The following is a 25,684-nucleotide window of genomic DNA, read 5'->3' on the forward strand; positions in this document are numbered from 1 at the left end:
TGTTCTTAGTTTTATTTTTTTCGCACGTGTGCCAAGTTTGAGGATCAAATTTCATCAGTTAACCAATAAGCAAAGTTGTCTCTTGCTGCTTGAAACGCTGAATGAAAAGCGAGACCAAAACTTCCAAGATATATTTGGGGGTCAAAGTTTTATGCAAAGAATATCTTAATTTCCTGTAACGAACAGAAAGCATAGAAATTTCTTGCGAGTACGAAACCCGCGCAACAGAATATTCACAACTTGGATCGTTCTTTAACAAACTTCGCCGCCAGAAAATTGCGTACCGTTGCGTTAAAAGTTCTGAAAGTTATATGTCTTAACACAAAACATTTTCTTAAACAATAAGTCTACTATTTTCTTTTAGCATTCCCTGTGACTTCCAAACAAGCAATATTCGGTAGAGTTTTGGGTTTCAGCTCGCGCTTTATAATCTTGCTAAATCACCGTAACATCTCAACTACACTGTCATGAAGTGCTTGAGTTATTGAAAGTGTTAGCTGTGCCCGGGTTTATGTTCAAATGACCACAGAAGTACTCAGATAATAAGAGTAACTCACCTTCAGAGCGCCAATCTTCTTTGGAAATATTCTGTAATTAAAATTGACGCAGACATGTCAGACATCAGCTTAAGCGATTCCACCCGAGTACTTAGCGAATTGCTCCGATAGAGGAATGATTTCCGAGGTATCGAAATGTCGCCGATTTCTCGCACATTTCCCGAACTCAACTAGCTAACCAATTTACTAGCGAGGTGAATACTATAACAGCCCGATGAATAAAAAGAATCACAAAACTTTGCAACTATTACAGTTTATTTTTCACAGGATTACCGACTTAGCAGAATTCGTGATCAAATGACAACTTCGGGCAGCACTACGTGGAGGTAACGTGGCGTTGCTTATCAACTCTGTTAAATGTAATTCTATCCTGTCGGAATCAGAGAACCTTTTCAAAGCATCAAATAACCAAACTATCATATCAGACAGGTTTATGAATAACGTCAGCGTGACAACTAAGAAGAGCACCGGACTTCTTAAGACATATCTGAAGTAAAGTAGTCCTTGTCTTCTGTGCCACGCGTGACACAAGTAATGTTCGTTGTGACATTTTCACAAAAATTGCGTGACTAGTCATGGTGAACATCGCGAGATACAGTAAGTATAATGATCTTTCAATAAAATTGTAATAATTATCTTCATAGATATACATCACCATATTCAAATAGAGAGCTTATACATTTTAGTTACCTGTGCCAATACTTAATTTTCCTTCTCATTCTGTCCTAATACAATGCTAGCGAATTTGCATTAAGAAGGGATTGGCGTGACATAATTATATTCTCTACTGGAATGTGTAAAAGTAGAAGTATTAATCCTATGATCTCTGTCTGATTTTAGACAATCACACAAGTTGAATGTCAACTGAGACACCTTCAATGTATCATGTAATATACAACTCAGGTAGATTTTTAAAATCAATTTTTGTATTAGGCATAGTGATATTTTGTCATTAACAGTTATGATCGTTGAAGAAAATAGATTTGGTTAGAAAATCCAACGCGTTTGATTGGACAAGAAAACACACCCAAAAAAATATCCCAGTTATTAAATATCTTCGAGTTAAGTAACTGGACGATGGAATGATTACAGCTCCTAATATTCTCTATATTTTTGGAAGCAGATAACAGACTGTTCAAATAACCAGTTAACCTCTAAACCGAGGATAATCAAATACGAACTCGCTTAATTTGAAAATCACTGAAGTGAACAGAACACACTCAAGAAGGTTAAGTCCTTACTGGAGGTTCCTGCTCAAAAATTATACACCATACATCCATAGCATTTTCAGATTAAATATATACTGATCAGCGATTTCACAGTTAAAGCCCTGCTTGAGACTTTCTCGTCCTTAGACGAGTTTTCACTTCGTAGTTAACACCCCCCAATTGTCCTCCTAAATCGCTTCTCCTAGGCCTCCTCTTCCGAGTTCCCTGCGCCTGCACATGGCTCGGATCAGCGGTGGGTTTATCGTCAGGAGGTGTCTCGTGGATGTGTTTGGTGGATCTGAGGCCCCTCTCATAGTGCTGCTGCTCGCCACGCACCACTGTTCCATTCTGGTAGCCGCCATTAGCGAGACCGAAGTCGTACACCTGACCGTCTTCTTGGAATGTATGATTACCATTTTTTTTTATGTAATTCAGGGTTTTGGTGTTTGGATCTTCGGCAGGAATTTCCTCCAGGAATGTTGGCTTCTTTGTTCCCTTAAGTAAAAAGAGAAAAATCTCAGTTAGAGAAACGTTTCAGAGCGCTTTTCGATTTGAGTGTTGTAAAACAAAAACCAAAGTACTCACAACGGCCAATCAAAAGACAGGAAAATACCTTGAAGAGCCAATCAGAACTTAAAGAAAAACAACCAAACTACCTAAAGCGCAGGAAAACGCAGGCGATCAATTCGTGATTGGTGTTAGCTTGGCATCTGAGTGGCGCAAATTTTTTAGACCAATCATAGAGCGGGTAGAGCAAAACCTGAGCAATCACGGATCAGAGAGAGCTGCGAGGATCTTCTAATTTCATCTTTCCACCGCAGTGCAAATATGTGAATTTTCATATATCTAAATCTTCATTCACTCGGATGTTTATTTGTACCCAATTCATTGACCAGCTCCCAGTTGGCTTGTTAGCTCAATTGGTAGAGGGCTGCACCGGTATCGCAGAGGTCATGGGTTCAAATCCCGTACGGGCCTGAAATTTTTTTCAGGTCCTACTTACAACTACTAGTTTCAGTAGTGTTCTTAGCTGCGAGGATCTTCTAATTTCATCTTTCCACCGCAGTGCAAATATGTGAATTTTCATATATCTAAATCTTCATTCACTCGGATGTTTATTTGTACCCAATTCATTGACCAGCTCCCAGTTGGCTTGTTAGCTCAATTGGTAGAGCGCTGCACCGGTATCGCAGAGGTCATGGGTTCAAATCCCGTACGGGCCTGAAATTTTTTTCAGGTCCTACTTACAACTACTAGTTTCAGTAGTGTTCTTAGCTGCGAGGATCTTCTAATTTCAATCACGGATCACTTTCGACATTCAATTAAAAACTGCTCTATTGGTAATTTGAGTCTCACTTTCAAACCAAATGCGATTTCAATTGAAGTCGTCATACAAAAATGTGCCAAGATCTTACACTAACCCTCTTTACTTTAGTTCGTAGGATAGTTTTAGATGTGACTGAGAAGGTTGTTTTTTTTTTTGGTAGTTTTAGTATAATTTATACTGTTTTAAATCAATTTTCACGTTAAATATGTTAAAAATTAGACAATCTTTCATTGGTTTTACGTTAGGAAAGCTTAAAACGAAGTTTAAAATAAACTTTAAGTCAGTGATTAAGTTTTAACTGAAGTTCATAATTTCTTACGTATTTCTTGAGCATTTTTAGTCTCTCCACAATGTTTGCCTTCATAACATTGACTTCCTACAGAAAAATAACAACAGATCATATATTGCAAACATTGTTTGAAAGATTTTAATTGAAACGACTTTTATTTCAATCAAAGGTAAATATTACAGTTTATATTTATTTGGGTTTATCGTCACTTTTATTTCACTGTTTTCTCTTTTAAGGCTGTGAACCAAAAATATTCTAAAAGTTAATTATTGTTTCATTTAAATTGATACATTTAAATCGTACACTTGGTGTATTGAACACATTGGACGCAGAGGTCAAACGTTTGTGAAAGTGGCCTACATTGTGCCTTCAGGCTGTACAAGCAAAGTTGTCGCCGAGGATTCATAAACAAATAACCGAGCCGGTGTGTTACGGTGTTTTAAAACATGCAACTTTTCTTTCGATCCAATGAAAAATCAAACTTTAAAATATTCCCTCTCCCTCCTTTGGTTTCATTTACCAAAAAAGTAAAGATTTAAAGGAAACTTTTCACTTTTTTTGGAAATTTTGCGCAACATTGTGTTTCCTCATTTTTTTCTCCAAATTTTGTGCAAGAATTTTGAAAATTTCGCGTAGCTTGCAAAAATTGATTTATTTACTAATATGCCACGTTTGACCGCTGGCTAATTTATCACTATTTTCATTATTGATTTGTTTTAAGAAAGATTTTCATCTTGTATTTGAAAAAGTACGCCAAATTAATGTAAGATTTTATTTTTGACCATTTTAAACTCTGTTATTTACAACCCATTTAAACCGAAGGCCGCACTGTTTTATGCACGTCACATTCACTTAAATCCTGGCCATAAGTTACATGCACTCAACAAAACCAGCAGTCTTTAGTCAAGCATGAGAGAAATTTCGAAGGAAAACATAAGAAACCTCTGCTGTCACGAAAAATATGCGAAAAAAGCATTGAAACGTTGGTGTAAATCTGAAAAAAGGAACAAAGATTATGGAAAAGGAAAACTCGAGACTTTTCGTACCTAAAGCTTATTTAACTACGGGTTTCCGGCGGATTTACCATTTAGTTTTGAGCTTTACTAAACAAGATGTATGGTTTTCAAACACTGCGGCAAATTCACTTAATAAGTAGTTATCTATAAGACATTTTTGACAGTCTGAAAGCACCTTAGCCCGGCACCAAGCCTCTACATCTTTCCCACATACGCAGACATTTTATCACTGTGTTAACTACAAAGAATAATTTCACTATGTCTATTTTCTGCATTTAATCAATATTGTGGAGCCTGTCTTTAAAGTACGAAAATTTTAAATAACACACATCACTATACTTTACTGCAATAAAACATTTTAACACTCGATTTAATTGGTGTTTAGGCCTCCACCAATCAAATGTCTCCAACTTGCTAACTAACCTTTGATTTTGTCATGACCATGAAATACAAAACCATCAAACTGATTGCCATCTGCAAGAGAGAGATTACAATCCAATCAATGCCTCAACACACTATAGGTGTTCTTAACCCTTCAACTCCCATGAATGACCAAGACAGAATTTCTCCTAACAACATCAATACGATATCCAGAAGACAAGTGAGGAGAATAAATAAAAATATAAATTAGAAGATTATTAGATGATCCAATATCAAATTCTCCAAACTCACATAATAAGAATTGTATGGCAGACAGTAAGGAGAATTACTTATGACATCTTGGAAGTGAAAGGTTAAGCATAGAAAAGAAACATAAGACAGTTATTAACTTTCACACTTTGTTTTCTCACCTGAAAGAGCAGCCATAAAGTTATGCTGACAATTTCTGCTTTCTTAAACATGTCCAGTCCATATTTGATACAAATAAGAAGTTCAAGACAGGTGATGACTCTATTGTTAAATTAAACAAGAAACATCAAGTTCAGTTATCATAAGTAACATGAGGTAAATGTTGTAAACAATGGAAACAAAGTAGAGTTTTCCAAAGGGATCTACTTACATTAGCACCCATGCCTGAGTTCCAAGCCTTCTGCTTCTTGTGTCTGTAATGTACACATAGTACTGCCTATAGTGACAGGGAAGGAAAGTTTTATACCCACACTGAGCATCAAAGACACAAATCAGTGATATAAATCCATGTTGTAGCTGTAACACACACAGGGCTTGACACCAAAATACTACAGTCCTGACACAATGAAACTTTTGTGATTTTCAGACAAATGGAAAAGCCTAGTAACAGGGCTTTTTTTTTAATAAATGCAGTGGGTAAATTGAGACAAACATTTGCATAAAACATCATTGATACATTGCTGTTTAAGTTTAGGAAACATTTGCCCCTCTTTCTTGGTTTTCTGAATATGAAGCCTTAAATGTCCATGAACAGGGGTTTCAAAGAGTTTCCTTCCATCATTTTTTTTCTCTTCTGCTAATTACACTTTTATTTCTGGTGAGCAGATGACAACTTCAAAAAACCTGAGTAAGCAACCCTGGACTTTTAGCTGATAGAGGGAACCTCTTAGAAACTTTGTTACAACATCAGCTACTTTGAGCACAATTGACACCAATTGGGAACACTAAAACTAAAAAATTAAATTTAAAACAAACTGTAAATAAAAAAGTCTCTACAATTCCAGTTCCATCTTCTTTAATCCAAGAGTCTGATATTAATTTTTTAAGTTTAAGATGGCTCATCATTTGATTACCAAGGCAACAGCACTGCAACAATAGCAAAGAAGGCAAGCATCAGACTTACCTCAAGGAAGGTGCCACAGTGAGACTGATGACAAACAGACGAAAGTAGTTCAACCAGTGAGATGTTGGAACCCACAGAATGTGTTTAAGAAAGAATGTGTTAAGCTCCACAATCTAAAGATAAAAAAAAACTAGGTTCAGAGTTGGAGTAAACTAACCAATTAAAACAGATTGTTGTAATACCAATGAAAATGAAAAATACTTAATGATGAGGCCTCCAATCATTTAACCCTTTAACTATCACAAGTGGTGAACAGGTTACTTCTCTCCACAACATCCACAATTTTTTCAGCAAACAGGTTATTAGAATACTCAAACTTGTCAAGTAGAAGCTATCTTAGTCATCATCAAATTCTTGTAACTAATTTACAAGAAAATGTGTAGAGCTGGAAGGGAGAATTAACATGAGATCTTATGAGTGTAACAGTTTAAAGTGGATTTCAGGAGGTTCCTTATCAGAATAATAATAATCTAAAACATTGACAAACAAGGACTAAAACAAAAATCAGGGGTCTAAAAATGTGGAAAACTAAAAAGTTGTGGTTTTAAGTAACTTTGGGCATTGGTCTCCTGCGTTCATTTGGCAATAAAGTCCAATTTATACTCTATAAAACCATAAAGTGATTTCAAACGAATCTCAGTGTTTCACCTACCTGAGAAATAATCAACAACTGATATATGGCAAAAAATCGCATGTAGGAACATTTGGGATCCATCCAGCGCACATGAGTCCAACTGAAAGAGTCAAAATATCACTTAGTTATTCCATTGCTACCTTGGTAACATGTCCAAAATCTGCTCTCCTTGATGGTAAAATGACCAAAGAATCTTTCATGGATATTAAAAAAAGTAAGCATGAATATCAAGTTACATAATTATTTTCTCAAACTAAGGAGATGATCACATTTTCTATTCCAAAATGCAGTAACAGATGAGTTGTGTAAAGAAACAAAAGAATGTTGTCCATGTTCAGATTGAGAATTAGCTCATGCTATACAAATTTGGTCAGAAAATTCTGCATACAAGCCAAAACATTTTCTGATCTATATTGCCTTATGAAAACAATTAAGACAAACCTTGCAGGTGTAAACTGCATAGCAGCTCGACGCAGTTTTCCAGTGGTTGTCTGAATATCCCTTTAAAAATCAGAGAGCCAAAAAGTCAATCTCATCTGTGTGAATGTAAACTTAATCTGATACAAACCCTTTAAATAATTTTTTACATAAAATCATTGAGTAACATTAAACATACTTGATACTTTCCCAGTGGTAGTTGCGCATTTCCAGTTTTTTGCACACATACAGTCCAAAGTGGATTCCTAATCCATTACAGATCAGGAAATCTAACAACAGTGCATCCCACCAGCATTCCGCAAAGTTGGGCAACAAGTGAGAAAAGAATACCTGAAATGGATTATTCATAATATATAAATTACGTGATAAGCTGAATTAAACAGTACAATTTGATTGGTTTTTAATTATGATAGACTAGAGAACAGACACATGGATTATGTCAAAATTCACAACTTTCTGCTAATTTATTGCTTATTCATCAGATGAAACAAATAAAGTCCATGTGACCCTGTGCCTTTTCAGTGATAGATCATGAAACATTTCAAAATGTGGTTAGAACATAAAAGACAGAATTGGCTTTGCCTTTTGTAAAACTTTTTTCTGTCTTACCACATTTTGACAATGCCTGTGACCTGTTACTGAGGAGACACTGACAACAAAATGGAATCTGTTTTTTGCTATATAATGAGCCAATTGATTGGTTATCATCTACATGTATAATCTACTGGAAGATGGTCACATAAATGATATCACCATTAATAGGTTTGCTCTTTCACTATTACAAAAAAAATTGACTCCATGTTTTCATGGGCCTGTACAGAAACACATTGGAGAGGACATCAAAATATGGTAAGATCATCAGTGACACACTCAGCTGCACCTGCTGAGCCACGTTTTTTTCTTATCACATTTTGATGTCATCTGTCATCTATTACTGAAGAGATGCACTGCAAAATGGAATTGATTTGTTGAAATTTAATACCTCAGTGACCTCCCATGTTATGCTTGCAATCCACAACAGCCATGCATTGCGAATAAGTAAAGCTTTCAGAGCCCAACCAAAGAAATGCGCAAAGGCAAAGATATCACAGTGACTCCACAGTCGGGTTAAAGACACCTGAGAACAGTTAACAGCATATTCCTGTGACAAGAAAAAACAAACAAACAAACAGTCAAACTAATAAACAACTTCTGAAACAAATGGTTGGTTGTGGACTATGAGTAGAAAGACTGTGGCACAACTTTCCAATTGCAGAGTGAAGTAAAGCAAAACTAAAGCAATCTCACAAAACTCCAGAGATTCAATTGAAAACTGTTGTAAAACCACTCAGTAAACACAGGAATCTAATTATGAGGAACAATTTTAAATCTCATCTCTGTAACCTTTGTATCTGGTCCTTCATGGCGTAATTCAGGGTCAAAGAAAAAGAGAATATTTCGGAAGTCAGCACGAGTTTGGAACAAAGCAAACGCAAGAAAACTCATGTACAGAACACTGGCACCTAGTGAAAAAACAGACAAATAAAAAGATCAGTTACACAATTTACATCATCAAAAAGAATTAAAAAAAAAAAAAAGAATTGGGTGAAAAAATGAAAAAACCTCTCACCAATTACTTATATCACAATTATATTCATTATCTCCATATAAAACACCATGGTAAGCACATTATCATCTGATTATAATTGTACAATTAGATGATTGATTCAACAAATTATTTTACATTGTAATAGTTATTTGAGACTGTGCATATCACTAACAATTAATACAGTTACAATTGCTTTTTTTCCCTCTGCCAAAAAGTTTGCTGCAATTTTGTTAAGTGAACATAGTAAAGTCTCAGTGTTCTGTTTGCTTAGAAGATCTTTGAAACTATTTACAAAATCTACCCTTAGACTTTGTTAGAAATATATCTGTACAATCCTCTTACCAAATATCATTCTCCAAAGAGCAGGATGAGGTCTGATGAATGGACCTAAAAAAAAAAATTTGAGGAACAAAATTTCAAATTAGCTAATTTTTAGGGCTTTATAGGGAGAACACAAACCTTAAAGTTTTAGGTACAATTTTGCTTTAAGTGATGCAAAATTTCCAGAACAGGAATTTCATTTGAAACTGGGTTCTTAGAAAACTCACAAGAGGATCAGTTTTTTAAAAGCAAAATACAAGTTTCTTAAGGACACCTCACTTCTTGAATAGGCCATTTCGGTTGACAAACCCTTTACACCCAAACATCAATACCAATACCAATATTCTTCACACTGTTCCCTCTACATGTTCTATGGTTATGACAAGGATTAAATGTATTTGACAATCTGGAGCTTCTTAAATTTGTGATCATTTCCATTTTCTCATGACCCTTACTTTTAATTCAAGGGTGATACTATAAGGAGAAACTAGAAGCCAGTCACTTATTTTATCTAGTAGATTACAATAGTTACCGTTTGGCATGACAAGAAGACTGAGAACAAGAAAAACAACAGCAAGGGAAACCATTCCACTCCAGATATTCTCTTCACGAGTGGCATCTGGATTTCTTTGAATAATGAAAAGGCCAATAAGCTGTGTTAATTCCTATCTCATGATACAGAAATAAATCAATTGTGCAATTTACTGTAGTTACTCAGTCCAGAAGTTTAAAGGTTAATTACTCATAAAATTTTGTACAACAATACAGTCACTATTAAGCAAAGCAGAGATCCTCGCAGGTAAGGTGGAATTTAGGAAGGTGCAAAAAAGAAGCTGGAAAGAAAAATCAGGCTTGGACAGGATTTGAAATGTGCCGCCCAGATGCTAGTTAGCCACTACTGCTAAATGAGCTATCAAGCCATAGATTGGGAGTGAGACACATTTTAAATGACTGTTATTTCCCGAGAAGGAATCTGATCATTACATTTAATTAAAAAATGAGACAGTCTCTAACAGCCATCATTATTACTACTTGGTCTGTAATTTTGAATTTTGCTTAGATGACAAAGAAAATTTCATTCAGTTGACAAAGACAAGTGACATAGAAAAAAAAAGTTGAGAGAGAGACATAAAAGTAACTGATGCTCAAAATTAATCAAGTGTCACTTTTAAAATTCATTTTGACAGAAAAAAGTCTGATTATTAACAACAGGAAACAAAGCATAATAAGCACAAAGAGCAAAGTACCAGTTACATGTAGGTATGACAGAATGGCAGGTGTCAAGTGTCAAAGTCATCAAGGAATTGCATCCATCTTTAATCTAATTTAAAATCTCATCCAAAGTGTAGTTGACCTAATACTACATTTTATATAAACAGATCAACTTTTTACGGCCATCATAATTTTACTTGTTTAAATCACGTGTAGATTTTCGAAAGCCATCTGTTAATTTCCACCTGTTAAGATCCACCAAATAAAATAAAATGAACGCAAGAATGAGCGGATTAAGTTTAGAGGATACATTCATTGAAACAAGCCGAGATCAACAAAGATTGTTCAGCGAGACTTATGCCAACTGAGTGCAGTAAGAATGCATATAAATGAGGCCATGACATCCATAGCACCGTGAAATTATGACTCAATCAACCAAAACTTGACTTTGAATCCCACTTAATTTTTTTTTAATCTGAACATAAAAAAACTGTGTTAAAAATTCATAGTTTCTTTTTGAATTGAGAAAAGTTGAGATCCAAGTGTATGTTGCGAAGGAAAATGATGACAAAACAGCCCGCCCAGAAAAATATGACATGTGCAAGTAAAAACCTCACCTGGTGAACGCTGAATATACAAGGTAAACAAACAGGCACGCTAGAGCGGTGATGGACCGTGGCTTGTAGAAAAACTCTAGGCTAATATCTTCCACGATCTGCTCACTGGCATCTTGATAATCGTCGGTGGAGATTGTAGAAGTTGTCGAAAAAGTTCTTTTGCGGCGCCGCGGACACCGATCGTCCGCCATCTTATTTGCATTAGAAAATTTTACTGGGAGTTTATTGCTCTCCCCAGTCTCTCGCCTAATTATTTCCCTCTCCCCAGACTTTTGTTTTTCCTTTTCGGCCGAAACAAATATGGCGGTGAGTGTCCTCCAAAAGTGGTTTTTAAAAGAATCCGCTTACATCGTTCCATATGATTCCCTGAGGTCTTTGAAAACATAATTTCTTCATAAAAAAATCACTTTTCCCTTCAACTGCCGTAATTTTTTGGCCCACATTCTAGGTGTTAACCACGATACAGGAAAAAATTTTTGATCGATACCTATATGTATTTTTTATTTCTCTTCCGTACTATGAACAAAAGTGTTTTGATAGTTTGATTCTGAACAAGCTTTTGACTCTCTAATGAGCCAAGTTGAGGCGAAAATCGTGATCATCTCAATTGTTGCTCCATTTATTATCCTGTTTAAACAAGGATAAAAAGATTTTCTTGTTTTTGTTCAAATATTATTGTACCTGTCTTATTTTACGATCATTGAGTTAAGACAATATAAGTTAGAAACTTCATGCGACCTGTTCAATATCAGCCAGTCTGCTGGCAGTCATTCTTTACACCAGTAGCAAAATGAATTGGTCATACAGCGTGATTATTCACGTGAAAATAGTCTTGAGAAAGGTTTCAAGCAGTAGCAGTCACTGATATTGCAAGAATCTGAGTGAAAATCATGATATAAGATGTATGTCATTAGGAATGACTGAGGTGGGTCATTGGCCACTGTGCCCCACTAAATCACAAAAACAGTTGCCAACAGAAATGCAACATATCTTCAGCCGCAGTTTAGCATGAAGTTGATTCTCATTGATTGGTTTGGTTTACAGGTTCAGGCCAAACAGAATCCCATGAAGGAACTGCAAATCAGGAAGTTAGTTCTAAACATCTGTGTGGGTGAGAGCGGGGACAGACTGACACGTGCTGCCAAGGTTCTTGAACAGTTGACTGGGCAACAGCCAGTGTATTCCAAAGGTACAGAACATTTTGATTTTACAATTGTAACTATAATAGGGGGAGAACCTTCAGTCATCACTTTGGTTGTCCACACATGTTGCCAACTACAGGTCAGAATGTGTGATCTTATCAAGTAACTGTTGTTCATAAGATAAATTAAGAAAACTTCAAGATAACCTGAGTTACCATCTGAGGTCATGGTGTAAATTGGCCATTGTAATGAGTTTCCAAAGCTGTTATGGCAAATTTGCATAAACAACTCAGTTGTTAAAACCAAATTATCCTGTACTACCTCTACTGACTTAGCACCACAGTTTCTTGAGAAACTTACCTGCCCTATTCATACCTGGCTCAGGTTGAATTAGAACTGATATTTACTTTTCAGTGATTACAGCTTCTGAACTAAATTTTCCATCTAAGAGTTGTTTAAACTATATTCATCTTGTATAGCTTAGTAAAAGTCAAAGCCAAACTAAGGGACTTAATGATATAGGGATGTAACAAGCATTTCATCTCGTCACATATGATGTTAAATTTTGTGTTTTGAACATCTGCATCCTGTTGTTATATTCCTTAAAATACAGATTTTTACATCAGTTTGAAGTACCAATAGGCTGAAAAAATGTAGCAGAGCATAATATTCCTTTCTGTAGACCCTGTAATTATAAAGATCCGATTTAAGATAGAGAACTTTTTTTGTTTAGCTCGCTACACAGTGAGGTCTTTTGGTATCCGAAGGAATGAGAAAATTGCTGTCCACTGCACTGTACGAGGTGCCAAGGCTGAAGAGATCTTGGAGAAGGGATTGAAAGTGAAGGAGTATGAACTGAACAAGGAGAACTTCTCTGCCACAGGTTTGATTCTGTAAAATTTAGCTTTTTTATTAGGTATTTAAGAGTAGTGATCAAAGGCTTATGGTTAGCAACTTGGCAAAGAAATGATAATAATGGCTCTTAAGAAACTTGTGGGGTGGATAAATGGATTTGGTGTTATCAGTTAAATTTCTGTTTTTGTCAGATTTTTTCACTATGAGCAACTGATTTATATTGGATTGTGTGAATCGCTTTATAGACTGCTGAAATGGAAATTTCATGTTAGAATTATCACAAAGAAAAAAAGTAGTTTTTCATGAGCATAGGATGATGAAAAAAAATCTGGGTTTTTCAGTAGAGTCAAGCTTTAGACCTTTGTTTTTCAAGGTCCTGTGGTCTGCCATGGGCACTGATAAGCAATTATGAAAGCAGCATATTGATCCAAATGTTAAAAAAATAAGTTCTGCCATCTTTCTCAAACCAATTTGAAACATTACAACTACTTAACCCAACTATGCTGTAGGAAACTTTGGTTTTGGAATTCAAGAACACATTGATCTTGGCATCAAGTATGACCCAAGCATTGGTATCTATGGAATGGATTTCTACGTGGTTCTTGGACGTCCGGGGTTTAATGTGGCCAAGAGAAAAAGAGCTAAGGCTCATGTTGGTGCTCCTCACAAGATATCAAAAGATGACTCTATGAAGTGGTTCCAACAGAAGGTATCTTTTAAAACCTTTACACCCTAACATCAGTTTGCAAGTTCCTCATACAATCCTCTTTAAATTTCCTGTGGTTTTACAAGGAGAATTTCTCTTTATGATCAAGAGCTTCTTGATGTGGCAATCATTCCCTTTCTTCTCATGACCTTAATGTTTGATTCAGGCACCATACTGTTAGGAGAAATTAGATGCATATCACTCTTAGGGGTTCAGGGTTAAATTCTCTTGCTGGTGAAGTTTTCAGTTGAGTTTTAAAGGAAATGCAGGATAACATTGATTTTAAAGTACTTTCTTTCTTTTGAGATAATTTGGTTTTTATAAAATGTGGGGATAATGTTAATTGATCATCATGAAGAGTTAAGCTGACAATTATTTGCTCTGACTAATGGCTAATGCTTGAAATATCAGCTTTAAAAACTCTCAACAGTGGCCATTTTCATTATTAAACCAGTTGATAAAACTAAATTATCTTGTATCACCCTCCCCCCCATTAAATTCGCACCACAGCTTCTCAAGAAACTTACCTTCACTATTACTTTGTTCTCAGTCTCCTTCGCAGCCGTTTCTAGAGATAGTTTTGTCTGTGCTTATTTGGGACTAGACGTATTGTTCTGTTTCTTGTTGTGCAATTGGTAATAATTGGTCTTTTTTCTTTCTTTTCAGTTTGATGGAATCCTTCTTAACCCAAAGAAAAAATCCTGAGCTTTGAAATAAACAGAACTTCCATCAGACTGTTTTGTTTTGGTTTTTAAACTTTATTCAATATGCATCTTCTCTATATTCTTCTCTTTATATTTCCTTTTGAACTGATAAGGAGAATTGGTTTAACAATCAAAGCTTCTTGGGTTGTTGATCATTTCCTGTATTCTCCTGATCTCAATGAATGAATTGGTAGTATTGCGCTTAAAAGAAATATGTTGCTGGTCACTCCTATCATTGAAAACAACATACTTTATGGTTGTTCCAGATATTCTTTATTTTGATAACGATTTTTGTGTCTGGTTTTTAAAGAAAAGAAAGATCTTGGAAGGGGAAATCCCCAAAAAACCTAGAGAACTGAGGGACAGGTTGCATATTTTGGATTACTCATTCAAACTTTGTCTGTTTCCTGGCTTAATCAGCTGCAGAAGGTGGCTTAAAGTCTCTCTTGCCAAAGCACCCGTCTGAGCTGGGAATGTTTGTGTTCTGGGTGTTCTGAGAAAGCTCTCAAACATCGTGACTAGTATCGAGGGCAGGTCTTCATTAAGATATCAAGAGTTTGTTGTTGGAAAAAATTCCTATACACATACTTTGGAATGGTTCCAAACACTTTGTACATCGAATTGATGCTGGACAGGAAGTGTCATTTTTCCTCGTTGAAAGGTTCATAAAACAAATTTTATAGATTAATTTTATTAGGTTGCTTTTGTTAGGTAAACTTTACACTCTTAATACATACTGAGTACTGTTATTGAAGCATTTGTCTTTCTCATTAGCCAGTGTACATTATTTCATGTTATCTCTTCAACAGCTGTAAGTGAGTAAACCGGACTAAGTAAACGACGCGGAAGCAGTAGAAAGAGAAAATCAGGGAGAGGGGGTCTGGGTCAGGTCACGCAACGAACGCTTTTTTTACGCGACCTAACCTAATCCTCCCTCGGGTTTTCGCCTTGCCGCAACTATTGCGCATGGATTTCACGCCGTTTAATAAGCTGAACATCAAGAACAGGCAGTTTAACTTGACGTAAAATTTTCAGCGAGAAGATTTAAACTAGAGCGACTTGAAAGTTCATGAAAAAGGGCATAAGTTCAAATGATAAGAGAGCTCGTAATCTCTCTGATTGATGAAATAGTTTTCTGAAAGGGAAATGGAGGTCAAAGTAACCGTAGATTTGACTGCATTGCTTTTGATACTGAAAACATCTAACATACATCACAGCTAGGTAATCAATGGCTTTACGCTTTGCAGTCCACCGTGACGGGAAAACTAACATACGTAGTTTGTAAAAAAGTTTTTTTTTTTCTCGATGAGATAAAAGTGCAGGGCTTGCCACAACAACCACCCCTCCTCCATGCACTTCCGTGTTGTCACTGAGCGCAGTTTACTCAGCAGTGCTCAATTCAGTCAATAGAGGCTTCAGCGCTTTGCTGGATCCTTTTGATGTACCCAGGTAAGACATGATGGCCTTTTTGACATGGTAACGTGACTGCTCTGGCAAAGTATTCAGTTCTGTCAGGTTCATTCGCTGCCAATCATTCACTGTTCTAGAATGATCTTCTTTCATCCTTTTTTCAGCCTTCGATTCCTTTAGACGCTGAAGGTCACTTCTGAAAAACGAACACATTCGTGTCATATGTGAAGCTTGAATCTGAATTCAATTTAGCTCGGGTGGTTGAGCAGTTCAAATTATCGACGGGAAGTCACATTTTTTCTAGCCTGTGAAGAGGCAAGTCTACAGAATACGGCAGGTACATTCACGGCTTCTTTTTAAACGTTGACTTTGCTCGCCAGAATCGCTGCAGCGCAGAGTACTTCAACCACAGCAACTTCACATGGCACGCGTGAGTTCTAGACTTAAAGTTGTATTGCACGCGCTGCACGCGGCTAAAATTGGACCGGCTCAGATTCGTCTCGTCAAATTCTGCCAAACTCTGCAGACTGGTGAATGTCTTTCTCGTCTACCTTTCATTAAGTAGTAACTGGCGTGAGCTGAGCGGGAGACACACAAGGGAAAAAACACGTAAATCGCGCTTTTCTCGCGCGAAATTAAGGAAAACGAAAAGACTGCTTAGCACAAAACTGTTTTCTTCATGGCGAGCTCGTTGAGACTGCTCCTTTTTGCTCAAGGTGTTTCACAGGATTATATAAATGTGTATAAGGTTCACAATGAAATGGGATTGGCTAGCGTGAAAGTAACAGTATCTCTCTAGAGAGGTAGAGTTATTAAGACACACTATCTCCCGGTTTGGTTTCTATTCTTTGTTTGGAAAAGAATCTTTTAGGTAGAGCCTGAGAGAGTCAAGATACCCACAAAAGTGTCTTATTGTGGCTGTCACAGGGAATTTAGAGGAAAGGAATTTACTGACCTAAATGGTTGGACGTGAGAGTAGTTCATGTTGAAATGTTGGTACTGTTTTTGTTGAAATCTTGGGTAAGCTACTTTTGGTATCGGAGGGAGCCTGGTACTGCCTTTGCTGCTTTCCTTTCCAGATACATTTTTGCTCCTTAAAACCATAAGGAAAAGAATAATGATTTACTTGTGACAAAGTATTGTAACTAGGGCTTTCTAGCGTTTAAGAATGTGTGGTTTTGTTTGATTATCAACACGATGTACTGGTTTCTTAGTTCATCTTAGATAAAAAGTTTACCACAAGGCAGGTACGTACCAGATTTGAGGCTTGTAAAAACAGCGTGGAATAACGGAGTCATATTTGGGACCTGGAAAACTGAGAGAAAGCTGAGTTAGTATGGAGAGGCCCCACTCGTGTAACTAGACTACGACGGAAATTAAGAGCGGAATTTTTTAATGAGTGCAATAAAACTAAAGTAATCGCATCAGCCAAAGTGAACAAGGGTAAAATATCAGAGAGGGCCATTGAGAAATTATGGTAAAACATTCAAACTCTTAGAAGTGCAAGAAAACGCAATTGATCAAGTCGCGAATGGTTTTGTTTTTGGTTTTGATTGGTTGAAAAGTTGGCGTGATTTTTGTAGACCAATCATAGAGCGCATTGGAGTAAAAATAATGAAAACTTACTGATCCATCCTCCAGGACTCCTCTGGGTCTGAAAGTTCAACAAAACAACCCATTACATCAAAGACAAATAACTCTCCACGTGACTCCGATGATGACTTCCACTCCACGCGAGAGGTGTCAATAGTTATACCCTACAACAGTCCACTCCAGGACTTTCTCAGCCGCATTATCAGACTGCACAATTTAGCGTTTTAACGCGTCTTATATGGAGCATTAACCATTGAATCTTGAGTTTAGCCCCTTGACCATACTTGGTTTCTCTTTCCTTATGATACTTACCGACAAGTCGGAGAGTCGTGGCTCGTGTACCCCACCCCGGACGGGGAACATAGTCAACCTGCAACCAATAGTAGTATCTGCATTACGAACAGGGATGGCTTTTAACCTATAGCTGAACGGTAAGAGAGTCACGTGTACATACCCCATTTCAACCAATCGAATAAAAGCTATTGCATACATATAAAAAAATATGAAATGATGGAAAATAAGTACGATTTCAATATCCTTTGATACTATTTTTATTGATAATTATTTACCCACCTGGTCATCGATCATGTAGTTGACGATGTAAGTATTGTAATATGGCGCAAGATCATTGAAAACATCCGGTGTGTATGGCTTCCTAAAAAAAAATTTAAAAAAATGAAGATAAAATCTTTCCAGGGATTGGGTTTAGTAAATCACAATATACCCCCCCTCAAAAAAAAAAATTGTAAACTGCAGAAAAACTTCTAAGAAAGAACTATATCATCTTGCAAGGTCGATAAAGAAACACTGACAGAAGTAATTGTTAGTTGGCAATTACTAGAGTAGTAATTAAATTAGTAGATACTCACACTTCTGTTTTGCTGACCAAACCACTGTTGTCAATCATCTCTTTTTTCGCCCGATGTAGCTCACAAAGCATCTGAGAGCGCATGCGTTTCTGTTCTCGTTTGGGTTCTTCTTCCTCTGACTGCTGCATTTCCGGTGCGTCTGAATTGTTCACGTGATACCACCAAATAAGGAGAATAAAAAATTTTTTACTTGTTATACCAAAATGAAATCCAAATAAATTATTTGTGCGATCTTCTATTGTGGAGTTTTATTCTTGTGTGTTGTGGCTAATCCTCTAGCCGCAACACATTACTGTGATCCTTTTCTTTCCAGTTGTTCCTGATTTTCGATTTAGCATGTCACTAGCACAGCGCGCGGAAGAATCAGACCAAGTCACGTTTACATAATAAGCTGAATTTCGTACAAATTTGATTGGTTCTTAGTTATGGTCTATAAGAAACTGATGCATAGATGATGTCATCATCGACATTTTTTTCTTCTTTATTATATAAAACAAATAGACACCATGTGGGTCTGTTCAGTTACGGCAAAGTTACAAATATCAGTGACACATTCGGCTGAACCTTGTGTCCCACTTTTTTATTTTTACCACATTTTGATGTCAACTGTGCTCTGTCACTGAACAGACGCACGGTAAAATGAAATCTACTTGTTGAGCTTTCAAACTGTTTGTGAGTCTCAATCTGTGAGATATCCCTTGAAATTAAAACTCAAGATTGTAATTTTTCATGTGTTGTTGGTCTTATGGACGATGCGTGCGAGGTGCTATGTTGTACGGCGACAAAAAAATCCCTAGTCGAGACGATGCAGCTGCGAGGTGACACCTGTGCAGTCTATCGTTTACAAGTTTACATTTTATTTTTGTAAAATATGACTAAAAAGGTTTGTTTCACAAAGTAAAAATACACCAAAGTTTTTCCGGATGTAGAAGAGATATGCAATTTGATTAGTGTGCGACGTCAGGAAAACTGAACCACGATATAAGGAATCGAATGTATTGAGAGATGATGTATGTCTCGCCAAAACTAACACGAATGTTACAACCTGGTCAAAGACAGCAATGAAAACATGTTTCTCTTCAAAACTTTTTATAAAATAACGATTGTTTACTGTTTGTGAAAATGAACACTTTGATATGACCGAAAAAGTAATTGTTTGTTTTTTACATGAAATCTCGAAACAGCAAATATGTAAAACCTAATAAACGTTACTGAGATCCAAGAAGTATGGGTAACACACAAGAAAAACTTGACTATCTTTTTTTCCAAGCGGAAATCAACTCGCCAAATTGTTGTTTCTCGTTGGTGAGGTGTTAGAAAGAAGTCGTGTGGCGTCTTTCATCATCAAGGCATACTTAACAAGTTCTTGAATGTAAACATTTATCAATTATAGTGTCGCTAGTCAAACTGTAGGAATATTAAACTCTCATTACATCTGAACATTCTTTACCTTGTGATGGAGCTTCGTCAGCCATCGTATTTCGACCTTTTTAACAACCTGCGAAGGAATTTATTTTGCATAAGCTCGAAATTATTATTTGCAGACAATTCAATGTTGTGGTATCACTTTCATTATAAACTCGCAAAGCAAACTTACTCATTTGGAAATTAGACGCAATAAGATATGTTTTACTACTTAAAATGTTTTTTTAAAACTAAAACTTACCCAAAATATCAAAGAAAGGAACAAATAGCTTTGCAGATATGTTGCGCTGTTGTCAGAGTACTTCAAGTTTTGCTAAGCTGTAAGCTCCCAAGGTTGGTTTCTATGGAGATCACTGTCTAATGGTTCCTTTGGGGCTGTTACAGTAATCATAAGTGCATATTTGCATATCAGTCGAACGGATATTAAATATTCAAACAAAGGAAAACCGTACACTCGCGTGGTCTGGCATTTAGACAACAAAATAAACACTCATCAGCGTTTGTGGTTTATCCTATAGAGTAACTATATGCGCTAAAAAGGTCTGTAAAACTGAAGAAATGAAAAGAATAGTTATCTCATTTGTATACCAGTTTGGTCAAATTAAGTGTGTACATAGAAAATAAAATTTAATGAAGAAATCAAAGGAAGTGAATCTTGCATAATGCACAGAATGAAACTACCAGCCGATTGTATTTCAAATCAAATGAAAGTAAAGAAAAAGATATCGTTTTGAAATTCAAAAGATGAAGGGTGAATAATCAAACGTAATAATGAAACATAAACCTTTAACTTTAAACTCTTTATTACAAATATCACTCGCAAAGCTCTGTGCGTCCAAAACCAAAATTGATTTCATTTTTCCATACCTTAGTTGATACATGATAAATTTATAGCTCTCTAATTTCTAAAATTCGTAAATGTTACGCACAAAGGTGAAGAAAATTATAGCGAAGCGTGTATTAATATTGCAAACAATTTTCTCTGCATTGAATTGTATCTACAATTGTTTGAAATATTGTTTTCCTAAAATTGCAGAAACCAGTCTCGACTTCGTCAGTACTCGTAAATGATCCGAATTGTGACTGTTAACTTCGACTGTACTCGCCGGCCCTCGGAAGGGTTTAGACGTTTTCACTACTCAATGTCTTCATAGAAAACAACTGACGTGCATGGCGGATATTGAGTTCACGCCAATAACTAAAAGTATGGAAAATATTGCGATCCAAAACGGGCTTTTTCCTGTAGTGCTGTTAGAATAATTTATTTATAAACACTCGTAATGATTTAATCATTAAAGGCTCCAAAAAACTCTCACTGCTGCAAGTTTCTCAAGAGGCTGCATCCAATTCTTTGGTCAGCGGTTTCAGTGCACGGCTCGACCCTCGGGAAGTCCCGAGATAGGACTCTATGGCTTTTTTGATGTGATATCTGGGGCTGGGAGGAAGTTTCTTCAGTTCAGACAGATTCATACGATTCCAGTCCTGAATTGTTCTTTCATAATCAGCTTCTGCTTGCCTCTCTGCCAGTGCCTCGGAGGTGCTACTTAGCTCGCTCCTAAAAAGGAAACATAAGAAATTCACATATTCCACAACGGTTAAACGTCTACGCATGTGCGAATGTTGTAATGACAGGATGGCGAGCGTCCAGGCAAGTTGTCTCACACGAGTTATAAACAATCACAGAAGCTAAAAAGTCACGATGTTTTAAAAACTTGAATAGGCTTTATGTTCGATAAGTGTTGAGTTTCCCTTCTCCCTTCTTTTGTTTCCTTTTACAGATTTCTAGAAACTTTTCAATTTTCTTCAATTACCCTGCGAGACAGCGTTGTTTTTTTAAGTTTTCCTTTGAAATTTTGCGCGGGAAATTGGGGCGCGGGCGGCCAGGATTAATCCCCTTACGCATGCTCTACGTTTGACCGCTGTGTTTTAACATATTGGCAGCACTATCAGCAGCACTTGCAATTGCAATTTTTCCTCACACATACCTGAAGTCAGCTAAGTGATCAAAGGTCATTTTGTGTGGCTGATAATTTGATTGGTTGAATTTCGGAAAATTTGGCATTGGTAAAGGAGGAAGTCTGGTGCTGCCTTCCTTGTTTGGTTGGGACAAGTTCCTGCTCCTGTAAACCGAATTGAAAACTTGTACATGGCACCACTCAAATTTTTTCTAATTGCCAAAGTGAACGTGTTAAAGATGAAAAAAAAAATTATGCTCAATATGATAAATTTCTAATAAGGCCAACTTTATTGTTATTCTGAACCAACTACAAAGGTTGTTATTTATTATTTTACAGTCAGTTTTCTCCAAATGCTCTGAATTTTTCCAAATGGTCCAAATGTTTTCAACCCCCCCCCACCCCCTTAAAAAAATGAAAAGAATTGAAAATCGTTTGCCGACGGAGTGCCACAAATATCTCCTCAACGTTTGTAACAAAATGAATGTAAGTATCATTTACCACTTAGTTGGGTGAAAAAGTCTTCCAGGAAGTCTTGACTGTGAAACTGGATTAGGAAAGCTGACAAAATAATGACAGGAAAAGTTTTGAGAAGAAAGTTAAGAAAATGATCGCAAGTGTTTTTCAATGACCAAAATATTTACAATAAGTTTAATACTCACTTATCCAGTTTCCAAGAGATTTCTGGCTCTAAAATTAAATAAAATGAAGTACCTTTTATTCAACTGGGCTGCATGAAACGAACCTAAAGTTTAGATTTATTTAAACTACATCTATATTATAGAGTGTTATTCTGTATCACATGTCAAGGGCCCAACCTTTTTTGTATCCTTTTTTTTTAATCTTACCTACACTTACCTACAACTCCAAGTGCTGTTGGTCTGTTGCCATAACCTCTGTAGGGTAATACTTCCTGTTTGCAAACAAAATCTATATTATTACTGATGACATCCTGACTGACTTTTCGATCAATAGGTGATATGAGCAGCAGCAGAGTTGAGGAAGTGGGAAGGAGGGGCAGATGAGGCTCAAGAGAAGGCTGAAGACTCCCCCCTAGAAATGTGGGGGTAGGTGAAGCCCCTTGTGCTTTTGGTTTGGAAAGTATAGCATTCAAATTTTTTTAGTTGCCTCAAAAAATATTCAGTCTCCTTAACTTTCTAAGAATTATTTCATCATTATCATGCTTGAGGTTCATTGGGTAAATAAAGAGGTGTTACTCTTTTATGGCAAAAACTTTTCACTTAAGTATTGCCACAATTCAGAGTTACATATACAATAGACACTATTAAGATTGCACAGAGGCTTACTTGTACCATCAAATTATGCAAAGAACATTTAAAAAAGTGTGAGTAGGGATATACTCTTGGCTCAATGTACCATAAGCCCCCCCTCTATGTTCAAAATCAGCTGTGCTTCCTTTGTATCATTAGTGCTGCAGAAACATATCAGAGAAGGAAAGTTGGAGGTCATTTGTGAATAATTAAATACCTGCTGAAGATCTTGAATTGTAGTGTTGACCATGTAGCGATTGTAGTAGGGTGATAGACTGTTAAAAATATCAGGAGTAAATGGTCTCCTGTTGGGAAAAAGTACAAAAAATGTTGAATACTCAGTGCCAATTGGCTGAAATAATAATAAAAAAGTGATGTCCTTGAGCCAAACATCCATTTTTTATAAAGTATATGCAATTGGTTGGAGCCCCCGTGTCATTTTTCTCAGAGTGAAGAAATGAATCAGCCTAAACTAGTTATCAACCCCCTGGCCCCAGCCAACTGTCAATACTATCTCACATGGCAGAGGTCAGCACTTTACTTATGAATAATAAATGAATCAATAAACAATATACACATATTTCAGAGGGTGAAAATATAAATTAAAGAATCATAATCTTCTGAGTTGAGATTATCTATTTAATATTCATTTATTAAGATATTTAATTATCATGTCTTTATTTTAAAGACCACTCTAAAAATTTGTAGTGTTTTCAGGGTTCACAAGAAGGGGGACAAAAAAAGATCTTAAGAACTTCTGATGCAACACCAACTTCTCCCTGTGTTTCACGAGGCAAAAGGTGAAAACGTGAAAGGAGAATCCAGTACCCTATCAGATGTGACTTTAGGCTTTTACCCTACTTCCTTTGCAGAAATATTCTTAACTAGTGTTGAAAAATTCTAACTACCAGGAGGAAGTCCATATATACATAGATAGTTGAACAACCCATAGCCAAGAATTTTAACGTCATTAGCTGAGAACAAATCTAGTGAGCAGTAGGGAGGTGGAGAACTAAAACCTTCAACCAGAAATGCAACTTCATTACTTCGTCATAAAGCCTGTAGTTCACTTGTACTTTTGTGCTTACACAGGAGGTCGTTGTATGGATTGTTGAAATTCTCTCATCTGATTCTTTAGCCTGTAAAACTCTGCTAACATCTGTTGTGTCTTTTTATCCATATGGGTTGATGCTTTGGAGCTTGCGGGCTTAGAACCTTGCTTGGCTTTCATATTCGTTTGCGGCTTGTCTTGTTTCGTAGCTTTCTCTGCCACACTGCTTTCGTCTTCATCTATGAAAAAAATTTATTTCATGTTAATTTGAGGAAGCAACTTTCCCCAAATTGAAGGTATTCAATGAAATTATATCAATACTATTTAGGTTGTATTTCTTCATTTGAAAGAAATGATACGCACGATCTCAAAAGCCGTGTAATTTGGCCAAATAGGATCGAATCGCACTGTTACAAATTTTCACGCGCGTGGATCCGTGTTGTGTAACTTTTCCCATTTCTTTTCGTTGTTCTAATCCTTTTATGTCCATGGGTCTGAAATCGTTATCAAGAAAATTGCCTGGATCAATGTTGCCTTATTGGAAGATGCAACTTAGTGCATCAAAATTATGCAAACTAGCGACTTTCAATTTTAACTGTACTCGAACTTTACACTTCGTATTTACAAATTTCCTTAATGCATAATATTGTTGTACCTAAAAGCTTTATGATAGATATTGATCCTCGAACAAATCTAATTGCTTCACACTTCCCATTTTCAGAATGCTAATTTTTTCTCTAATATCAGAATATACATAAACACAGATCAATTACCAGCAGTGACTGTATGAAAACCCTCGTCTTCCTCGACAGCGGCTTCACCTTCCATAGTTTTTTCGTGTTCTGCGGCGCTGTAATCTCTCTCCTTTGTGATGAATTAAAGCACAATTAGAAATCATAACGGTGAACTGTAAAGCCAAGTAAAAAAGCCACAAAAGGGGTCTAAATTATCCCAAGAGACTAATTAAAAGTCAAAAGCTTTTGGTCAAAATTTATGGCGAGTCAATTGTTTAAGCACTTCGTTTGTCTTAAAGGATTTGTAAAACGCTTTTTGCAACCTCACCTCCGAATCTCTCATTCCATCTATACTAGATGGTGGCCGCTTGTTAGGAGGCTGGTTTAGAAATGTAAACGCAGGCTAATCGCGAAGATGTTTTACCAAAACTTTTGGAGGAAATCATGCATCAAATTAGCGCTTGGCGAAGAGTTGCTAAAATCGTTTCCATGGAAATCTGAATTTAAGATGGCACTGAAGGCCAATCATCAGAGAGGTTTATTGTTGAGCAAATATTATTGTTCATTCAAAGTGATAGGTTTGAGAAATAGTATCATTCTGTCCAAAAACAATATATTAGGAAATATGATTGGATCATTCTGACTATGATCCGTATAAACTCAGCCTGATAACTTTCGTGACTTACCTCTCGCTGGGAAACGGAAGTCGATGTGACGTCATGGGCTACTTGTTAAAATCACAATACGTAATTTGGTAGATTTTATATTCCGAATTATCCCACAGGGTGATAATTACCTTAAAAAAGACAAGAGCGGTCCAAACATTGAAGCAGTTTTTTTACCTCTATTTGGTCAGGGAAAAAAAGCATTTCGCAACCTGTTTATTCGTGACTTTTTTAAGGAAATGTCAAGGATCAGTTCCTGCTCCTGAAGTTGTTTTGTCGGCTTACTGAGCGGGATAAGGCAGATCCAGTCACTTAGGTCGAGTTTTCGTTACTGTCAGAGTCTA

General features: G+C 36.4%; 4 protein-coding genes across 7 annotated transcripts; 1 reads left to right on the plus strand and 3 right to left on the minus strand.

Annotated features, from left to right (window-relative positions):
• Positions 1-794: 794 nt before the first annotated feature.
• Positions 795-11,236, minus strand: LOC113669366 (phosphatidylserine synthase 1). Of its 2 annotated transcripts, XM_027185382.2 has the most exons (14): positions 10,961-11,179; positions 9,664-9,758; positions 9,153-9,197; positions 8,606-8,724; positions 8,205-8,363; positions 7,401-7,552; positions 7,226-7,285; positions 6,803-6,884; positions 6,151-6,263; positions 5,398-5,463; positions 5,189-5,288; positions 4,821-4,871; positions 3,412-3,468; positions 795-2,260 (listed from the first exon to the last, which is right to left on the minus strand). In XM_027185382.2, exons 1-14 carry the CDS (start codon positions 11,149-11,151, stop codon positions 1,880-1,882), a joined length of 1,671 nt encoding a protein of 556 aa, XP_027041183.2. In that variant the 5' UTR covers positions 11,152-11,179; the 3' UTR covers positions 795-1,879. The 2 variants fall into 2 exon arrangements, with proteins under 2 accessions (XP_027041183.2, XP_089056942.1); XM_089200816.1 differs by lacking the exon at positions 3,412-3,468 and having other exon boundaries at positions 10,961-11,236.
• LOC113669365 (large ribosomal subunit protein uL5) lies at positions 11,199-14,397 on the plus strand. Its single transcript, XM_027185381.2, has 5 exons — positions 11,199-11,266; positions 12,005-12,149; positions 12,836-12,985; positions 13,467-13,666; positions 14,330-14,397. The coding sequence occupies exons 1-5, from the start codon at positions 11,261-11,263 to the stop codon at positions 14,366-14,368; spliced, it is 540 nt and encodes a 179-aa protein (XP_027041182.1). The 5' UTR covers positions 11,199-11,260; the 3' UTR covers positions 14,369-14,397.
• A 645-nt stretch (positions 14,398-15,042) lies between these two features.
• LOC113669364 (uncharacterized) lies at positions 15,043-20,020 on the minus strand. The gene is made up of 9 exons (XM_027185379.2): positions 19,906-20,020; positions 19,690-19,737; positions 18,240-18,378; positions 17,944-18,025; positions 17,683-17,740; positions 17,404-17,431; positions 17,033-17,092; positions 16,733-16,870; positions 15,043-15,973 (listed from the first exon to the last, which is right to left on the minus strand). The coding sequence occupies exons 2-9, from the start codon at positions 19,712-19,714 to the stop codon at positions 15,748-15,750; spliced, it is 756 nt and encodes a 251-aa protein (XP_027041180.2). The 5' UTR covers positions 19,715-19,737; positions 19,906-20,020; the 3' UTR covers positions 15,043-15,747.
• A 429-nt stretch (positions 20,021-20,449) lies between these two features.
• Positions 20,450-25,369, minus strand: LOC113669362 (uncharacterized). Of its 3 annotated transcripts, XM_089200823.1 has the most exons (9): positions 25,004-25,369; positions 24,715-24,805; positions 23,979-24,180; positions 23,108-23,195; positions 22,478-22,532; positions 22,282-22,309; positions 22,121-22,180; positions 21,650-21,784; positions 20,450-21,219 (listed from the first exon to the last, which is right to left on the minus strand). In XM_089200823.1, exons 1-9 carry the CDS (start codon positions 25,016-25,018, stop codon positions 20,994-20,996), a joined length of 900 nt encoding a protein of 299 aa, XP_089056949.1. In that variant the 5' UTR covers positions 25,019-25,369; the 3' UTR covers positions 20,450-20,993. The 3 variants fall into 3 exon arrangements, with proteins under 3 accessions (XP_089056949.1, XP_089056951.1, XP_089056955.1); XM_089200825.1 differs by lacking the exon at positions 21,650-21,784 and having other exon boundaries at positions 25,004-25,348; XM_089200829.1 differs by lacking the exons at positions 24,715-24,805; positions 25,004-25,369 and adding an exon at positions 24,305-24,609.
• Positions 25,370-25,684: the final 315 nt, after the last annotated feature.

This window comes from Pocillopora damicornis, chromosome 1 (assembly GCF_964200805.1).
Source record: "Pocillopora damicornis chromosome 1, jaPocDami1.2, whole genome shotgun sequence".
Lineage (NCBI taxonomy): Eukaryota > Metazoa > Cnidaria > Anthozoa > Scleractinia > Pocilloporidae > Pocillopora > Pocillopora damicornis.